This window comes from Pagrus major, chromosome 1 (genome assembly GCF_040436345.1).
Source record: "Pagrus major chromosome 1, Pma_NU_1.0".
Lineage (NCBI taxonomy): Eukaryota > Metazoa > Chordata > Actinopteri > Spariformes > Sparidae > Pagrus > Pagrus major.
The window spans coordinates 19989288-20009633 of record NC_133215.1 but is presented as its reverse complement, the minus strand read 5'-3'; the positions used below and the strand labels follow the sequence as shown (position 1 = coordinate 20009633).

General features: G+C 42.7%; 2 protein-coding genes across 2 annotated transcripts in view; both read right to left on the bottom strand.

Moving 5' to 3' along the window:
- Positions 1 to 349: 349 nt before the first annotated feature.
- On the bottom strand, positions 350 to 10140 carry atg4da (autophagy related 4D, cysteine peptidase a). Its single transcript, XM_073474447.1, has 11 exons — positions 9766 to 10140; positions 7915 to 8182; positions 7717 to 7800; positions 7177 to 7350; positions 5947 to 6292; positions 5767 to 5831; positions 5446 to 5597; positions 5238 to 5316; positions 3222 to 3298; positions 2937 to 3056; positions 350 to 1608 (listed from the first exon to the last, which is right to left on the bottom strand). Exons 2-11 carry the CDS (start codon positions 8129 to 8131, stop codon positions 1429 to 1431), a joined length of 1494 nt encoding a protein of 497 aa, XP_073330548.1. The 5' UTR covers positions 8132 to 8182; positions 9766 to 10140; the 3' UTR covers positions 350 to 1428.
- Positions 10141 to 14320: 4180 nt separating this feature from the next.
- The window catches only part of LOC140996064 (microtubule-associated serine/threonine-protein kinase 1-like), a 70742-nt gene continuing 64716 nt past the window's right edge, over positions 14321 to 20346 (bottom strand). The window contains exons 21-27 of the mRNA XM_073466333.1: positions 18420 to 18691; positions 17905 to 18162; positions 17581 to 17813; positions 17223 to 17345; positions 16977 to 17113; positions 16344 to 16531; positions 14321 to 16216 (exon numbers count right to left, since the gene is read on the bottom strand). Of these exons, the coding sequence (XP_073322434.1) occupies positions 14508 to 16216; positions 16344 to 16531; positions 16977 to 17113; positions 17223 to 17345; positions 17581 to 17813; positions 17905 to 18162; positions 18420 to 18691 (2920 nt within the window). The 3' untranslated portion in view covers positions 14321 to 14507. The remainder of the gene's footprint in view (positions 16217 to 16343; positions 16532 to 16976; positions 17114 to 17222; positions 17346 to 17580; positions 17814 to 17904; positions 18163 to 18419; positions 18692 to 20346) is intronic.

The window sequence follows — 20346 nt, the reverse complement described above, 5'->3', positions numbered from 1 at the left end:
TGGATATTATCTCATATGACATAGGTGTTGTCTTTTCCTGGTTTTTAAGTCACTCTTACAGCAAAGTGATGTAATTTTCTGAACTTACCAGACGCTCATTTCTAATGAACCCATGCTAAACTTACCACAGCGCCTGTTGATTCGTCATTTTAGGTGGCTATTGCACTCATTACAACTGAGATTAGGTCGAAGTGTTAAAAGTTGCCCATACCACCCATGAAGAATGGATACTCTTTTCCAGTACTGCGTAATTTAATACTGGAATTAACTGCAGAAGAAGCTGATGTTGACTCAGACTCATGACTCTTAAAAAAAATACAAATCTAATAAGCATGACATACAAGCAAAGTGTGATTCCAGTGTTTGAAGTTTAATCAGGACAACAAATCTAATAACAGTAGTAGTGCAACTTGCAGTAGTAGCCTTCATGTAAAAAAGGGACGAACAAAACAGAAGCTTGAGCATCAGGCAGAAACTCCATTCAGCTTGGGCTGGTCTTAAGGGCTGTGGGTTTTACTTTGCAAATGTATTCTGATAACTTCTTCATTGGACAAGCCAGTTTACCAGGTAAGGATACACATCCAGCTCCAACTGATGGGGTCATTTGTCTTCACCCACAACCTGGGAGTGTGAGTTGCTCTTTTGGAGCATTGTAACAGTTGATTTCTATGTGTTTAATATTCTCAAAGATCAATAACAGAGTTGGAGATCAACGTCCTGGTCATCTGTGGGATATTCAGGTCAGACTGCAACAGGAGAGTGAATTCCCATCTGTTCAAGATGCTCCTGGAAGAATGTTGACAGACTCCTAAATACATTATCACACTTATTAAAGACACTTAATCTACACTAACCACACACACTCACTCACACGCAAACACACATTCATAAATAAATGTGAGGGATGGAAAAATAAGATGTACAGCAGAAGGTATGTGATAAAAGTCAGGAACATTATCAGGCAAACCCTCCCACCCCACCTGACCAGTGAGCCAATATCATGTAGACCAGTCATCACCTTCAGCGTGTCCAGTTCACGCCAGGACAGAAACACAGTAGTTCACTGTAATTGTACGCTTAATTTTACCCACATGATCAAATCTGAGGCTGTTCAGGTGTGTGATAAAGAGAATCAAGAATACTTCAAGTACTTGAAACATTTCTAACCATGATCCATTTTGAAAACATACCGTTGCCCGGTAAAATAATGCTCCAGCCAGCACCCATTAATGCCTTTTAGCTTATAATACCCATCCACACGAAAAGGTGATGACAGAAGCCGCACAGTTTTTACTTCCGTTGACCAGTGAAGGCGATAAAACACAAAAGCGTCACGTCCACCATCAACAGAATCGAGTCCTTCCCTTTGAGAGGAAATGAGGTGTCCTCTTCCGCCCCCTACTGGTGAGAGCTGAGAGAGCATCCTGCTTACAAGAAGACAAACTCGTCACTGTTTCTTCTATTGTTACTCCTGCACTGTTTGCCAGGGGGCAGGATGTGGGCAGCAGGTCCACTTTTATTGCTGCTGTGACCTTCAAGTCCATAATCCTGACCCTGGCCCTCGACGAAGGTAAAGATGGGGTACTTCTCCTTCGACGATGACAGGGCCTGAGAGGACGAAATGACACAGTCAACACAAACTGTCACAGGATGCTTCAGAAGAACTCAGTACTGATTCGACTGTGAAAATGCCATCAGAGCACATGGACATATATCAAATCAAGTCTTTGTTTTTGAGCCATTGAACTAGAGCTGTAACCAATTATATTTTGCATCATCAATTGATCTGTCGATTACATTCACAATTAGTTGACGTCTGTAATTGCTTGCTTTATGTTTGACCCATCTTTCAACAATCAAAAGATATTCAATTTACAAGATACAAAGTAAAGAATAGCAGCAAATATAACATCTTATACCACTTTTACACAGAAATTAGCATGTATATGCTGTTTTTTCAAACACCAATAAACCTGCTAGTTATAGGCAATGAACTCCTTACATATTGCCAGTGAATGAGTTTGCCTTTCTGTTATTTTTTTCCCTTGTGTCTTCCGTTCGTATCACGAATACGCCGGGAAAACAGGTAACAGCAGATCAGATACCTCATCAGACTTCATCCAGAAGACTTTATACTTATTTTAAAAAGTCTTAATCAGTAATATTCTGAATTAGACATTGTTTTTAAGGAACTTATAATGAAAGTTGCAAAAAAGTGAGACATCTCGCTTCTTTTTGATCTCTGATGAGTTGGCACATGAGCAGTACCGATCAGGCAGCTGACGAGGCTCGTACAACATGAAAGCCACATACAACGGTTACTCTTTTAATATCTTGAACTTCAGTCTCTTTTTCGAAATCAGCGCTGACTGAACGATGTTCAAGTGCTGCTTGACAGAGACGTGTGGGAAGATAATAACAAGTGCTTTCACCTGGGTGTTGTGTTCACATTATAGCTGAGCTGAGCCGGAGGCGATAATTACCTGTGACTACTGCAGGGTTAATTGATGAGGGAGTAAATCCTGATAATTTACATTCACATTGCACCGAAAAGCCAGATGTTAGTGGGTTTTTTGGCCAGTGTGAAAGGGGTATTAGAGAATTAGGAGTTCTCATACAACCCACTTCAAAAAGTCTGAACCAACCCTTTAATATTAGGCTATAGGCCTAATAAAATCAAGTTGGTATCTTTTAAAGTTAGAGTGAACAAAACTCTCCTTTGTAGCAATATTTACTTACAGAGCTGCGTTGGACGGACAGTAACAGAAAGAGGAATTTTTAGGCTGAAAGCACTGCACCTTTGAAGAATGACCACTTGATTTGTTGAACTCTAGCCCCATATTCACATCAGATAAACTTCAGATTTGATTTTTCTTCTGTTATTACATGCTTTTAAATTTAGAGTCAGATGGTGAGCAGGTGGTGTGAAAACTCACCTCAGTAACAGCAGAACAGAGAGACTCAAACTCCTTCTTGTTCTTGGCGTAAAAGCCGATGGTACAGCTGGGATCCATGCGGTTGAAGGGCATCTTTTTGGGAGAGCTACAGTGGAATGACTAGAACGTGACAGATCAATAAAAGTTAATGAAGGGGCATGTTATCTTAAATGGTCTGTACAGTCAAAACACTATTGAGTATGAAAGTCACATGATCCAAGTCCAATATGGTCTGAGATAAGCGAGATAAAAAGCCAGACAGACTGGAGTGAGAGTGCAACTTACCTCCAGTGGGAAGTTATCTTGTGACACATCCACCACAGGCTGGCAGTAGTGAGGGTCCAGATACAGCAGCTGCTCATCTAGAAGACAAGAAGGAGAAATCAGGAAGTGGAATTAAAAACACAGTACTAGTTAGAAAATCTCCAGCTGTCAAGTGGCCTGAAACAGATGAATGGCTCTGCCATATATTTGCAGTTTTCCTATTCTTAGATCTTTTCCTTCTGACCCAAGAAGCAGCTGCCATGGCTGAGTGATGATGCCAGTGCCTGGTACCATAAACTGCAGTTTCCTTTAAAGATCATTACATGCTGGCACAAAAAAATCTACTATTGTATTAAAATATCTTTTTAAAAAAGCCCAATCTCTCGCTTGAAATAACCGTCTCTTTCTGTGCAACAAGGTTGGGTTTCCCAAACATATTTCACTTCTTCTATTAAGGGTCTTGTTGATGATTTTCAGTAAGAGGAAATGAATGATTACTGAGAAGTATATTTTGGGCAGCGTAGGTTGTCCGTTGTTAGTTAACAACTTACATGCTCTAGTTTATTTTCCTTCCAACTAAAATGTAAACTAATTGGATAAGATGTCTTATTTATATTTTAATAAGGCCTATATAATGAGCAAACATTTGAAGGAGACTCATCTACATCGAGTGCCTGGCACTGTTATTACCGTACTATACTGAAGGAACTGCTCTAGCAAAACATGTAAATTATCTGAGAAAAAGATTACCAGCTATCCCGATAAGAGAGAAGAGCGGATGAGGTGAAAGTAAAGTTGCCTTAGCTCCCACTTGCTTTTGAATATCACAACACTTTAAAGTGCATTATTGTACTTAAAACGTGGTCAATGTATGCTGCTTGTAGTCAGTTTAACTAATGGTTAGGAGCCAGCTAACACAGAATCACCAACGTGCAACCAACATCACAGATTCAAATATCGTTTCCCTATTAGAAAAAGTGGTAGAGAGTGCTGATATATACCAAGTAGGAGAAGACTGAAGTCCCTCAGCTTGACTAAACTCAAGTGGAGATGATGCACAACTGAAAGTAATCTGAAAAATAGTATGTCTGACACATTTCTATCTGTTAAAAGAATGGTCTAAGTTTTAATCTGCCTGTTTACACACAAGTGAGGTGCTGATATGAAAAATTCTTATCCTGGCTGAGCCACTCTTAGGACTTTTACAGAAAGAAGACTATATAATAAATGTAGCCACATTTTTTGTGGTTTCATTTTGTTGTTGTTTCACTTCGGCTTCACCTGATTATCACACTGCTGTAAGCACAGCAGCGTCTTTCTGTTGATGTTTACCCAGCCTGAGTTTTCAGTTAACCGACCCTTGACAGGTGAGTGAAGCATGAGACAAACTGGAGCGAGAAGACTAAAGTGAGGCAGAAGTGGGAGTGCAACATGTTCAGTACAAGTATACTGTAACTTGATAATACTAGAAGTTTCTGTCTAAGACAGATAATGCCATAAATGTTCACTACTCAACAGTCCTTGACCTTGCATGTTGAAACAAAACATTACCAGATAATTTCTCTAAATTATGCTGGCCCCACACTACAGGAAAATTCAGATTCACCCGTCCCAACAACTTCAGGAGTGTTCCTGATTCAAGGCTGGTCTGAGCAGATTCTCTGCCCAAATGATCCTGTAGTGTGATGGGTTTACAGATATACTCCAGCCATTATTGAGCGGATGGAAGTCAGTTTTTTTTAATTGTAAGTATCAAACATATTTGAGCAGGAAGCGTCACAAACCACATTTTGCCTACTTGTGTAGAACAGAAACATGGCTGCCAAAAATAAGACTTTTTTTCTTTCGAGCCAGATGGACATTAGAAAAGGACGATAAGGGTGTGTCTTGACTGAATCATGTGCGTTCATAGTTCTAAAATATTAATAAATCTGTTAATTCCATCTGTGGTCTCCCACGTTTTTTTAAATCTGATTTAAAAAGCCTTTAGTGTGCACCAGACATATGGATGGTTTACCAAACCCTTCTGGCTCTCACCTTGAAAGCCAACGAAGTAAAGAGAATGCTTCGGTTTGCCTCCAATGATTCCAATACAACAATCCAGCTTTAGGATGTTCTGCAAATGAACAAAACAAATTTCAATATGAGTTCAGAGAAATAAGAGAGGAGTTAGGTGAGACTATTCTTTAGGAAACATTACTCCATGAAGCATTAGAGGGGCTGATGGATGGTGTAATATTCAGACCTTGACACATTCGATGTAGGACGGGTTGAGGGCCTCCCCTCCCAGCCGTACAGGCACCAGTATGATGACAGACTTCCAGGCTTGGCTGGACGGATCGGGGGGCATCTGGCTGAGCGACAGGTCACAGAGACGCACCACATCCTCTTTGTACACTGCAGTGCACAGAAACATGATGAGAAAAATATGCACATACAGAAATACATGAAAAAAAGACTTCTTTGGGTGACATATTTCCAAAGAGCACGTTGGAGCTAGGCAACAAACACTCTGAAATGAACTCTCACAACGAGTACTTAAATTCAACAAGTCTGTTAATCTCACCTGTACAATCCTGAGCCACATATACAGCCAGGTTGTGGACTGCAGATGCTTTGGCCACCGCTTTCCTGAAAGATATGCATCATGACTTCAGTCAAAGTGTGTCAACTGTGTAAATCATTTAAGGAAATAGTAGAGCCTTGCTGATACAACTCCCCCCCACCCCCACCCAAACGCCCTTACCGTAGGATGTGTGCCACTATAGAGGGACCATACCAGTCACCAGCCTTCTTTCCTGAACTTTTGCCAATTTCCACCAGCTGATGAATCCCAAATGGTGCTGAGGGCTGATCCCCGAACCAGGTGACCAGCCTGTGGTGGATGGGCTCGGCCTCCCTCGAAGACTCCGGTCTCTTTCTCTGGCTGCATCTGGGTGGTTGATCACTCGGCAGAGGCTTTTCAGGGCCGTTGGATCCTCGTGGAGAGCCAAAGGATGGGATGGGGACTCCTCCAGCCCGGGCTGGGGAGCGCGGTCGAAACACCTCGAAGTCCACATCGGTGAGCTGCTGAGCATCTGGCCAAGCCCAATCTACAGAGCACAAAAAGGCTTGCACTTAGAAATCAAGTATTTTAGGAGCCTTTTAAACACCTTGGCCAGGAGACTACAGATGAAAAACTGCCTTTTGCCATTTTTACTCATGTATTACCATGTTTTATCAACATGAATTGTCTCTTCTTAAATAAACTAAACTAAACCTAACTTAACTTAAATAAAAAAAGACTAACTAAAGATCTGGGGAATATGAGATATGATGAGGGCCACACTAATAAGCATGAGCACACAATGACAAAATGTAATAAAAAGACCAAATGAGACAGGACAGAAGAGAGAAGCAGCACACAAGGAGCCCCGAGATAGACAAACATTGTCTGAAAAGAAACGAAACAGAAATAAAACAGAAATGAAGCATGAAAAATGTGTTAGAAGTAGATAATTGAAAAAAGGACAAAAGGAGAGAGAGGAAGAGTACAATAAACTGAGTGACACAGAGTAAATCAAAATTGGCAGTAGAGATATAAAAAGTGGGAGCAACACAGAAATTTGGCCGAGAGATGAAAAGATGAATAGGGGCCAGATTTAAAGTTGATGCACTAGATTTAAATATTTTGAAAAGCAAACATTAAATTGGCCAAAAAAGAAAAGAAAAAAAGTGGGAGAGATCAGATCTGTCCAATTATCAGCCACAAGACAACTTACTCACTTAATTCTGTTCAACTTAAAAAAGTACTTGTAATATGTGTCACACTGCTGAGTAATAACTGGATTTGTTTCACTAAATAGGAAAAACAAGATCAAACAGCTTTTTAAAATGCTTCAGATAGGCTGATATGTAGCACTATTTTGATTAAAACTGACCTATATTTATATTACAAGGGTGAAAGCAGAACTGTGTAACTGGCAGAGATACAAACCTCTGGGCATCAAATGGACCAGGAGCCCCTGTGCCAGCAGCATCTGCCCACTGCGCAGCATGCAGCCCCAGCCGCAGTCTGTGGTCCAGGTGGAGCCCTCGAGCTGAGGGAACTCCCTCCTGTAGGTCAGCCAAATCCTGGACACGAAAGCCAGACAGAACCGGTCCACCTCGTCTGAGAGGAGGTGAAAGAGAGGGAGGGCGAGACAGAGAAAAAAAGAAAAAGAATGTGAGGGAGGAATCTCACACTGCGTTGATTCAAACAAACAGCTATTTGTGAATTACATAATATGTTTATCTGACATGAGAAAGATCTGTTAACATGTGTGTGAAATAAAAGCAAAGGGGTCATGTTCTCTGACATACAGCCATCATCTTTTCATAGGAAGAGGGTTTGCCCAACTATGGTTAACCAAAACACACATCACTACAACCCCTGCGGTCTGTTGCTTCATGATATCTTTCTTTATAGAACGGAAACACAGCATCTACTGACAGATACTTTTGATTTTTAAGATGTGTTGGTGTATTTTGATCTTACCTTCACTGTTGAGCAGATAGGAATGCCCCAGGACAGTGACTGGTGAGATCTTGTTGAAGGATGTTTTAGATTTAACAGTCCAACCTACAGAAAGAGGAGCAGGGAAAATGGAAGTTGGCAAAGTAGCAATTATCGAAGGCTGACTGAGGCTTTGCCAGACGTTCAGAACACACTCTTCCTTCGAAATTGAGTACACACCATATTTGACATTATTCCATGCTGACATCAGTTTGGCCTTCAGTTTGTCCATTTCGTCAGGCTCTCCCATTGTCTCTCTGCTGGGATCTGGTGTCTGCGGCGGCCGGAGACCAAAGCTGCCCTGCCGCTCCGGGGGCTGCTGCCTCCGGCTGTCCGCCAGCTCATCCTGCATCACTCCCCCTACGTACTGTGCTGCGCTGGGGGAAACGGAGTTCATCCCTCTGAGCCTTCAGAGCTGGACTCTGCTACTCCTCATTGCAACACAGAACTGACAGGGGAAAGAAAAAGACAGTCAGAAATCCAGTAAATTATTGACTTTTGAAAAGTTCAACTTTTCTTCTCAACCAAGCACCTTTACACTCTGCCTGAAACTCTTTGACCTACCGTATTACACTTAATATCTTCTCATGTCTGTACCTTTTTTTTAAACCTAATATTGGCTAATACTCCAGTTTCTTCACATAATCACTTTACCATTCCCTACTGTAGAACATATACTGCCTGTCTCTCCATCCTGCAGGGGGGATCCTCCTCTGTCTCTCTTCCTGAGGTTTCTCCCTGCTAACATATCTTAAGGAAGCTCTACATAGACAAAACTGACTTGACCAGCTGTGGTCAAGTGGCTCCTCCAGCAAGCAAAGAGCATCTTTGTTTATGTTGTTGAATCTCATGCTCTTCAGGATGCAAGATATGAGGTTATTTCAGTTAGGATTCACCGAGACGGTGACAGGTGAAGTTGAAGACGATGTTACAGATTAACTTGTCGAGATCCTGTGCTGATGTGCATGCTACACAAAACCCTCAAATCTTGTGACAACTGAGCAAGCACTACTTGCCGATGATGCAGACTGTGAGGGGGTTGATAGCAGCGCTGTAAAGTCAAATAACTGAATAGTTCATGAATAACAATGTACTGCTTTTGAATGAGAGTAACCAGACTGTGATGAATGTGAAAGTTCATTCTTGACTTTGGAAATAGTAGGCTGTTAAACTACACCCATTATGTTTGAGGTTTGGACTTTGTTGGTCAAATAAAAGCAGTGCCATTTGAAAAGGCCAACTTGCACTCTGCAAAACTGCGAAATGGCGTATTTCAACACACACATCACAGACTAGATGATCAATTCAGCGAGAGGCTCGTCTGCAAATTAATCAAAAATGAAAATAATTGTTACTTGCAGCCCTGATTGAAAACCCTTGACTTATTACAGTGTAAAGGAAACCAGTACTACATCCAGACTGTAAGACAAAAACTAGTCCTCACTTCCTGAAAAGTATAAATAAATACAACACAGTCAGTGTTAACTAAAGTCACCCATCGTCAACTACTGGTTTCACAATGCACAAAAACAACCAATGACTTTTGCGGCCTGTCATGAAACTGATGAGTCGTAGTTTCAACAGGGAACAGTAACATGGTGTGTAGTCACTGATTGCACTGATGGGAACATTTCTGTGAAAAAAAACCCCCATCATGTGATAATCATTTGAGAGCCGGCATGCGGGCTTTTTCTCTGAAAGGCATCTGATTATGCTGGCTGTCACAAGTCATCATTGCAGATGAAGCTGTTAAACACGTATATGGTTAATGCAATCACTCACTGCAGGGCAGACATGTATCTGTCACGACACTACTATTATGACGCAGGACGGCAGACAAATCATCAGACCAACATCTTAAGTAGTTTCAGTGCATTGTCTGCTCTCGAGGCGTCAATGTAACATAAAAAAACTAGATGTTTTTCTTCTGACACAAAATCTTAGCCTGATAATCAAGTGGCCGCCGTAACTGTACCTCCTTTAAACACATATCAGCTCAAATTAAAGATTCACTAGCTAACAACGACGTACCTGCTGTAAAAGCCGGTTAAGATGGTCGGTACTTCGTGGTAGGTTGAATCATTTCAGGGATTTCCTCTCTTCGCCCACGACCGCAGTCCTTCACGGATAAATTCAGTGTACTACGCTAGCTTACCAAAGCTAGCTAACTTTAGCATTTTAGACGCTAGCTCCCGGCGTTAGCTACACTACCTAGCATTCAAGCCGGACTCACCATCGCTCTTTCAACAAAGCACAGCTGATGCCAGTACGGTACGCGTTCATCCATACAACAGACAAAGGAGCTAATTTGTACACACTGTTGAGAAGATAATCCAGCACATAGCGGGTTTTGCTTCCCCGACCGACCAGCTGCTGCTTTAGCATCTCCCTTTGACATCAGAGGGTATTTACTTCCTGTTGTCTTTTCCTGACGCAACGCCATTGGTTGAAGTAATCGCTGTGAGAAAGCTGATTGGATGGTATTAGTATAATAGACTTTAACTCTTCTGGAGTTATATAATCTGTAAACTAGGCTACAAATCACATGATAGTGAAGAGATCATTGATATTGATTGGTATAGATACATGTATGAGTAACAGGTGCTACACATATGTAATACATTACAAATATTTTATCCACACAAGCATTTTTCACGTGTGACAATTTGCTTTGTTATAGCAGGAAACATGTGTAATGATGTATATTCATCATTGCTTGCTCTGGTTGATTTGTCTCAGAAAGTGCCAAGCCACTGGTTCTTAAACTTTTTTTTGTAACGACCCAATGAGAAAGTCAAACAATTAAATAAATAATGAATTATATGATTCCCTAAATATCATTATGGATGCCTCACTTGTGCAATAAAAATGCAAGTCAAACTTGTCCAAACTGTCAGTTTTTCATGTTTTGTATCTGACGAACATGTTTTCTTGAGGATAAGTCACAGTTTCTCTTTTCTTGTTAAAATTCTGTTGATTTTGTACTTGTACTTCCTCAGCAGGCATTTGGCTTGTCACAGCAGGAAAAGCACAGCTGCTACTAATAACATTATGATGGCTTCATTACAGCAATTGTTGCAGCACAGCAGCTAAATCCTATTATTACTTATACTTGTCTTTGGGAGGTCTAAACGCTGTGAAAGAGCTCTGTTAACTTGAACTTTTCTATTTCATGTTTTCCCCTCTTGCACATCCGCTGGCTGTGAAAAAGCCATGTAAGTGAGCCAGAATGGACGATACCTGTCCTGAAAAAGAAAGGTTCAAGGGAATACAGCCACAATAAATGTTAGCTTACAGTTACAGCTTCTATGATGTGTTTTTTCTGCTTTTATGTATGATTTCCTGCATGTAAACTGTAGCCAAGAAAATTAATTACAGTGATAAGATTTTATATGGATTGCTGCAAGATTTGTTTTTGTATTAAAGAGTCAAAAAAAAAAAAAAAAAGAGTGAGAGATACGTTTTGGAACAAATATCAGAATTTTATTCCACATACTGCACTTCAGGTGTCTGCATTTGAATCACATCTATCACAAACAAAAATGCCCCATGGTACAAATAAATACACGTTCAGTGAACAGAGAAATGTGGAATGTTTTTATACTTGGACTTTTGTGTTCATTTGTAGAATCCATATTTGTATACAGTATATTTACTTTTTCTTCAAAGTAACTTACAAACAATACCAGCGAAATGAAGATTTTCTTTTCCCAAATAAAGTGCATTTATACTACTCTCTCTGTCAATCACAAAAAGAAAAGAAGAGATTCTCAGACATGTAACACTAGTATAGACACCACTGATTGGGAAAAGGCCTAAAAGTGGGCAGAACAGCTGAATAAGATTACATTACAGTTAGTTTTTCTTTACAGGTGATCAGAGCTGACCTGATGACTCCTTTATTACATCAAGATATAAAATAATTCCCTCCTATCAGTAGAATATATAAGACAGTGTATTTCAAAAATGTTAATCCCTATCCCAGAAGATATAATTAACAGTCACGTGAAGAACACAACAACAGAATAGGAATAAATTCATGTTTCAAGTGTTCATTTGATAATTACTGCAAATAGTTTGTCATTAGAAACAGAAATGCATATTCAGTAACCCCGTGTATGGCTGATAACATCCATTCTGCAGTATTTTGGTGGTCTGGGCTTCCTTACAGAAACTCTCACACTAAAGGGTTATAAATGACCATTAACAGTGGATATTTTGAACCACTGGAGGGCAGTAGAGTACAATGTCAAATCTACAAAAAAAAAAAAAACACCTGGTTGATGCATGTGCTGCATGGGGATTTTAAAATCCTTATTAGACCCTTAAACATTGTTAGATTTGAGGATGGATTACAATCAGTATAGACTCACTGGTCACTTCATTAGGTACACCTGTACATTGTGATGCAATTGACTCCTAAAGGTGCAATATGTAAGAATTGGCCACCTGTTGAATTCATTCTCCAAACAAATAGGGGGCAGCATATTATCAGAGTAACCGCCAACTGCCACATGCTGTAGCAGTGGTTAGCTAGTTAGCTCAGTTAGCTGTGCAGCTAGCAGTCCGGACAGGGAGCTTGGAGCATTGGGGCAGTGTTGGGGAGCTTTGGACCAGGACGGGGCAGGGCTTGCTGGTTAGCATGCTAACTTCAGTAGATATCTCGGCAACACATGATGTCATGAAGTCAAAACTGTTAATTTATTCACATTCTGTTGACAATTTATTCAGTTTTTGAATGTTTTCAACTGAAATGTTTACATATTGCACCCTTAAGGACTGGTTATGTAAAAAGATTGTATATTGCCAATACTACACAATGCACTTTCAACTTTGTAGCTCTATATAGTTTTTTAGCCACATCCAGCTTATTGTTTTTTTTTTTTTTCAAAACAGCTGACAGCAAACGCTGAAGAGCAAACTTGGACTTTTACCAAGTTAAAGCTGTTGTTTGGGACTAACGTTTGGACTAGAAAATAAATGTCAGACGTTGAAATTCAGCCTTGTTGTGCAGTTGCTGTTGTTGGTTGAATCAGTTTACATTTGTGGAGCTTTGAAAGCATAATCAAATCAAAGCTGGATTAAATTGTTTAAACCCTACTTTCTGCCCCAACTCAGTAAATCAACTTGAAGCAGTATTAGTGACAGCAATCCTCACACACAGCTGTAAATGGTTTGCATAAGATTATGTACACTATTAAGAATTAACTACTGAGGATGAATACGACCAGTGGGTAGAAAAGAAAGTTGTTTTCCTGTTTGTCCTTCTCAGGACTGAGATGATTGATTCAAACACCTTTATCAGTATGTTACATAGCAAAATGTGAGCTTTTCTTGAATCAGTCTTGACTACCTAGCTTGTACTGTAACAACAATCATTTTGATGACACTGTTTTTACAGTAACAGGTTCATTGTGATATACTGTACCATGTCCATATCCACAAACCCTACCTTAGCTATAGAGCCCTTTAACAAATTACAGTATGCTACATCCATGACTGCCTGCTCCTCTTGTTTTGGCTCAAAACAACACATGGGTTCACTGTATATGTGCTTATAATTATTTTTTTACACACTACATCCACATAAGTAATCATCTCTGTGCCAGTGTGACTTGTTTATAAAGTATCAGAGCGCTGAGAAGTGTTACCGGAGTCAAACTGCTCCTGTTCATTTCCAGTTAGGTTTCTGCTGTGACCCTTGCTGAGTCAATCGTGCCGAGTGTAATCACCCCACATTTCTTAACTCACTCACTCACGAACACATCCATGGACCACAGGGGTATGGATTTAAATGCATGAAAATCAGCTGCTGACGCTGCTGCCTCCTGTGGCAATGTGAGGGTGTGTACGTGTGTGTGTTTGTGTGGAGGCTGCAGTCGGAGGGAGAAAAGGGCTGTGGTAGCCCTCCTGCGAAGGGGAGATAAGCGCTGAGCCTGAGCTCTGTCAACCCTGCTTTCTTCTGCAGCAGGACATAGCCTTCAAGAACCACCAGAAATAGACCCAGGGTGGCTTCACACACACACACACACACACACACACACACACACACACACACACACACACACACACACACACACACACACACACACACACACACACACAATCCCCTGCGACAGACAGAGCCAAACAGTGCCTGATGTGACATCCACTGACAGAGTGCCTGCTTTTGCTTTGTCTGACTGGGCATATCAGCTCAGTAAACTGCTGCATGAAGAACAAAATGAGCTTAATCATCTTGTCGCTCTCTTTAAACTGAGACTGCATGCCATTCATGTTGTTTGACGCAAATATTACAGTGTCCATCCGCCTGTTTCATTGTCTCGTTGATAAGCAGTAAAAGAAGAAAGGGCTGGTTGAAAGACAAAATAGAGTGACTGGATTTGGTATTCACAGTATTCAGCATGTTTTGATCGGTAAAGCACTTTTTGACCTTCTTGTACCTATAATACATGTACAGTACATACCATATGACATGCGTTCACGGAGACCCACACACATATACATCTGATAAAGTGTTCCACGTTACATTAAGAGTCTTCTTATTAAATACTTTATAATAGAAAATCAAGAGATAATACACCTTTACAGTAGATTATTTTGCTCCTGCTTTTAAGTTAGAATCAGTCAATGATTGGAATCAATAAATAACATTTCATATACTCTGAAACTGGAATGTACATTGTTTGTAAGTGCTTGACTCCTGTTGCATTGTTCTTCCAAAAAAGGCATCTTTTTTTTCTACTAAAGTCCCATTTAGGGACCCCATGGGGTCACATTTTGGGTGGGATGCCACCTCTTGCAGCCTTCTCTAATGGTGACCCAGCAGGACTTTGTGTCACCACCGCAGCCCCGACAACCCCTCGACCTCCAGCAGAAGTGTCAGACCTTCCTGCTGTGCCTCCCTGCTTCTCCTCCGCTGCCTTAGTCTGCTGGTCTTTGCTCTTGGCCCCCTCCTGGGAACCGAGCTTGATTGGCCCGAGGACGTTTTTGGCCACGGTGGTCAGCTGGCTGACGAAGCTCGTCTTTTCACCAGGGGAGACAGGCCGCGACTTACAGAGGGAAGGTCCGCAGAGGGAGGGGGTGACAGAGGTCGGGGAGGGAGAGGGAGAAGGCGAATGCTCCTCCACCACCTCCAGCCGACACTTGTCATCCCAGTCTAGGGTTCCCCGGTAGCAGTTGACTGGCCCGAGCCCCTGCCTCACCTTGCCCAGCGAGAGCGGCTGCCCATGCGGGGGGACGACCGGTGCGAGAATGCGAGCTGGGAGTTTGGGGCTCTTGGAGCCGAGGTCTGGAGTCCTCGAGTCACTGCTCTCAGCTCCAGCCTTTCGCATGCTGTCCCCCATACCTGAAGGTTTAAAGGTTTTATTCATGCTCAGAGGACCTGTTGTCACTGTCGCACCGATGCTGATGGATTTATCAGGAGCAGAAGCAGAGCTCTTGGTGAAGACGGCAGCAGGTAAACCAGGCCGACTCTTGTTGCTTACTTCCTGCTTTGGTTCAGTTCTGACCCCTAGCTGCTCCCGGGGATCTTTACTATGAGATAACACATCTTTGGCTTCCCTGTGGTCCTGCTGTTTTGGAATCAGACCCTTTTCAGGCCCCATATGACCACCTAGACTTCCTGTTGTTTTGGTAGGGGTGCTAGGAGTTGTAGCTTTTGGGGTTTCTGTACCCAGTCTGGAGCTTGGACCAGCCTGCGAGCCCAGGGGCAGCTCACCTGTATGAGGTTTTCTTGTTAAGGATGACTGAGATATTGTCGCTCCAACCCGACTCAATCTCTCCAGAACCGCCGCGGTATCAATCTCCCTCTCTTTCGACCTCTCCCTGCCTCTCTCCCTCTCTTCCCTCTCTCTCCCAGCCAGCAGTGTTTCCCTGCTGAGCGGTGATTCTTGTCTCCCGAGTCTCCTCACAGGCTTCAGGACCCCGGTCTCTGGGATAGTTGAGGATGAGGGCAGGGGAGGAGGATTAGGAGGCAGGTTTTCCCCTTCTGTCTCCAGCAGGCTCTGAAGGCCGAGCTCACAGAGGAAGGCGTCCTTACGGTACTCAGAGTGCTGCACCTCCAGGCTGTGCTTCCTCAGCGGACCCCCCAGCCCTCCTGTAGAACTGGACTGGGTCAGGGGTGAGCCCAGCTTCTCTGCTGACTGCACCCGTTTAAGAAGAGGTGATCGAGGGGGTTCGGCACTCTTCGGCCTGGGACGGACCACCGGAGGTGAGGAGTGGAGCTTGGCGGGGAAGGACTGGGTGGTGTTGGAGCTCCCAACGGTGTGGCCAGGCAAAGGTGGCGGCGAAGACTGGGTAGGGGAGGGTGTGTGTGCCAGAGGGGACAGGGGGATGTTACCAGCTGACTTACAACGAGCAGAGCGATACTGACGGTGGAGTTTAGGGGAGAGGCCGTGCAGAGAGCTGGGCCTCATGTGCTGAGATGGAGCAGGGGAGTTTGGAGTGCTGGAGGCTGGAGAGCTGCTCTGGGACGAAGCACCTAAAGGAAAAAATAAGATTACGTAAGATCTATAATACCTGAAGGAAAGGCAGACTTATGATTTTAAAGTAAAGAGAATTTAAGGGTAGTACAAACTCTGGTTTTAAAAGCTTTAAAAGTGTCCTACCCAGGTATGAGGGCTCAGGGGTGGAGCGGTAGCCTTGAGTCGGGGACCGGGCAGACAAGCTGTGAGTCGGGGAGCCAGGAAGACTCTCACTGGAGGACAGAGAGCGGTTCAAAGAGGACAGGCTGCGGCTGGTGTGCAGCAGATTGGACTGCTTCGTGATCTTACGGAACAACGAGTTACGCTTCTTACTGCAGGATAGACAGACAAAGAAAAGACAGGGTGAAAAAGTAATATTTGAGCATATGTGGGCATAATTTACATTACATTGTTGATAAACTTGATCTTAAAAAGACTACAACAGTGGTTTTGTCATTTTAACCATTTTCAGAAGCATACAGAGAGTTTTCCGAATGAGAATCAACTTGCAGACACAAGATAATTAATCACAGTGAACTTATTTTATAACTCACTTTCAATAACAGCTGTTTAGAATTCATGAAATCAACCTAAAACTATTAAATACTCAGAAAATAATCAGCAGTAATGTAAAGTATACAGTAGATGTACTTAACGGGCTAAAAAGTGCAAAACAGCTGCCCTCATTCATGGCTGTATTGTGTTTAATGATACAAGACACCATCTTAGACATCAGTAATATTGTCATTGCAGTGGTGCAGGTGTGTAAGCTCGTACCTGTCCTGGCTGTCCTTGCCCATGGTCCTCTTGTTTCGTCGGGCCATCTTACACTTGTAGCTGGCCTTGCGGGCGGGACCCACTTTAATGGAGGTGTTTTCAAAAGGCGTGGTCGTCACCGTCACCTTGTTTCCACTCTGCACGGATCAATGACATCAAATGATTCCAACAGTAATGCCTTTAATTAATAACTTACAGAAAACTGACCAACAAAGTGTTTCCAATATACAGTTCAGTTGAGAGCACCTTGAGGATGAGCTCTACCACTTCAGTGTGGACCAGACCATGAACAGGCTCCCCATTGACGTGAGTGATGAGGTCACCAGCACACAGGCCAGCTTCTTGGGCAGGGCCGCCGTCCTCCACATGCTTCATATTCACAAATACATGAAAAAATCAAATTCATAGCACGACAAAATAAGTTAGATGTAAACATTAAGAATACAGTATTTTGACAACAATCAATCCAAAGATGAGCCTGAAGTTTTTCAGTCTTCATTTATGTGCTGCAAGATTAAAGGACAGCAATCATTGTTTCCCTTTAGTTGGACTAAAAATAATACTAGTAAATGTTGTCCAACTGTACATACTACACGTTTCTTACCCAAACAATGTGATGCACGCTGTAGATATCACTGTCTCCGATGTAGACCCTGATGGCCCTGAGAGTAAAGCCGTACTTCTTTCCAGAGCGATGGATGGTGATGGGTGAGCGCAGCACGCTGACTGCCGGGAAGAAGTCTCTGCTGGGTGAAGAGTCACGGGACGACGGGTTGGACGAGAAAGAATGGGGAGACATGGGGCTGGCCAGCGGAGAGAAGCCGCCATGCTGCTCCACTGGAGGCCGGCAGAGAGTAAAGAGAGAAATGAGATATTGTAGTAGAGTGAAACAAACTATGTCATTCTTGTCTTTCCTCGTGCTTCTCACCTGATGGTATGATGACAGACAGGGCCGTGGCAGAAGCCGACTTGATGACCTTGTTTCCAGGTCTGGAGTTGCGTTTTTCTCCATCACCAGACAAATGCTGATGGCGTGCCCTGCGGAGGACCAGATCATTGGTGGCCCGCGGCCCTAGAGGGTCGTACAGGGGGGTCATCACGTCACGACTGGCTGCTGCAGGACCTGGGGATAATGTGTTGATGGCTGTGGTTACTCCCGCTGTCTCTCCATGTCTTGGGGATTTATCTGTGAGGAAGTCAAGGCAGGTGGAAATTACAGTTATTTAAGTTAGTGCCTGGTGTTAGTAGCATTCAGAGGTGAAAATAGCAGTGTTAAAAATTGTCCAGCTGCCCACTCCCTCAGCAGTAGCCATCTAATGAGGTGTTACAGGCTGCTTCCTCTGCTCTTACCCCCCCTTGCTGTCTCTGTCTGATTTATTCTTCATCACCTTCACTTTTGCCCTCTCTCTCCTTGCCCTCTCTGCCTTCACAACCTCTCACTACCTCGGAGACTTCCCCCTGCTAACACACCTGCCCCGTTGATCTCCTTCAGACTGCTCCTCTGCTCCAGGAGGCTCGGGGAGGGGATGCTGGTCCCGTCCAGCGAGGCTCCACGGACCTTGATGGGCACCTGACGGGACAGGAAGTCCGGCTCACCGTCTTGTGGTGAGGCAAAGCGATGTGTGTCCATCAGTGCTGAGAAGCGTCGGCGAGCACCAAGGGGAGGGCTCGCATCCCCCTCCATGTAGAGGGACTCTGAACAAGACAGGCGCTTCCTGTGAGGAGACACAGAAACAGTCACATAAGATAATGCACACAGTGTCTCAGTCAGGATGTACTTATGCACAGCAGTGCTTTGAGCTAAATGCTAACCAGCCTGCCCACATGCTCACAATGATACTGTTAAAATGCCCATATATAGTAGGTGTTATGTTTACTATGTTCACCATCTCAGATAAAGAAGTATTTCACGACTGGAAAGATGGCCCTTGGATAAAACTGGGTAGTCTATGCAGTGGGAAGACTAAAGTATTCTTGAAGAGAAAAAAGAGAAAAGGGGCTGTGGTATCCCCTTTTGGTCAAAAGGCAGAAAATCTACAACAACCAGAATGCACTGTGCCACACTGACCAATAAACACTCAAGCTGCCAGGGGATGCATCTATTTTGAAAGAGGAAATAATATTGTATTCTAAACAGTTCACTAAAATATGTTTTTGAAAATCATTTTAGGAGAGAAACAGACGATGAACAGCACTGCCCAGTTTTTCAATTTGATCAAACTTTTTTCAGCCTGTTTTCACAGTACAGGAATAATACCAGCCACTTCCAGTTCCCAATATTTCTCTATTGCAGCTAAATAGTATGCTAAAATATGTTTTAGACAAGAAATAGGTAGTGTGGTAACATACTCTTGGTTTATAGTTCATCAGCAATGCCTAGTTTTGACGGCTTGATTGGAGTTTGGTGAGAAGACCCTCACTTGATCCAAGGGAAAAAGAGAGAGGGGCGGATTTTAGCTAGCACAAGCGAAGAGGGCTCTAGGTGAGTTGTTCAACAGCATATACTACCAACACTGTAGTGATACAAAACTGGTTGAATATTTGCGATGTTGCCTTTTAACCATGTTTGCTAATATTTTCTGATTAGCATACAAGGTACAGCTGAGGCTGAATGGAATTTTTGCAGGTATTTGCTGAAAAAGTGTTCAAAATCAATATTGACCTGATGATAGCACTAGATGCAAATCGGACGGTCACCAAAGTGACTGCAATTCATCCTGGGAAGCCATCCAAAGGTTGTCAAGACATTTTACTTAAAACCAAAATTCCTGGTGGAACCAGAAGAAGAAAATTCCTGGTGGAACCAGAAGAAGTCAGGGGAGCAGAATTTGTCCTCTGAGGATCATGAATGTCTGCCCATAACGGCAATCCATGTAGTAATTGAGATATTTCAATTTGATACATTTTCATATCTAGTGCTCTGCCACTAGCATGGCTACACAGAAAAAAATAACATATGGAAATGCACAAATGGTCTGATGAGGTAATGATTTGTGTTGTGCATGCACATGAGGACACACGTGCTGTCAATGTGTCACACTATTTCACCGATCAACAGGTGGTGGTAATGCGCCAAGATATGTTGCAAGATGCTGGCAAAAGCAGAATAGATGAAGAAGCCTGCTTGTTGAAAAAATGGATGTATATAAAAAATGGCTTTGCACATGAGGAGGTAAATACATTCAACACATGTGTTAAAAAGCTCAATGATTAACACAATTTGTTTTGGTGAGTAACACTGAATGTTAACATAGCTTTTGTTTGTTGACATAAAAAACTCCACAGGGCCCCTTTAATTAAGGAAATGACTGAATGTAATGAGCTGCAGTCTAAAAGCAATCATAGCTGCCAGATACTGATAATTCACACT

What these genes read in the sequence shown, in the direction of transcription:
- atg4da (XM_073474447.1), bottom strand. Translation starts at nt 8,131, where the DNA reads ATGAACTCCGTTTCCCCCAGCGCAGCACAGTACGTAGGGGGAGTGATG. An exon ending in CCTACATCGAATGTGTCAAG is followed by an intron (nt 5,317 to 5,445) that starts GTCTGAATATTA and finishes GTTCATTTGCAG; the next exon opens with AACATCCTAAAGCTGGATTG. An exon ending in TTACTTCGTTGGCTTTCAAG is followed by an intron (nt 3,299 to 5,237) that starts GTGAGAGCCAGA and finishes CTTGTCTTCTAG; the next exon opens with ATGAGCAGCTGCTGTATCTG.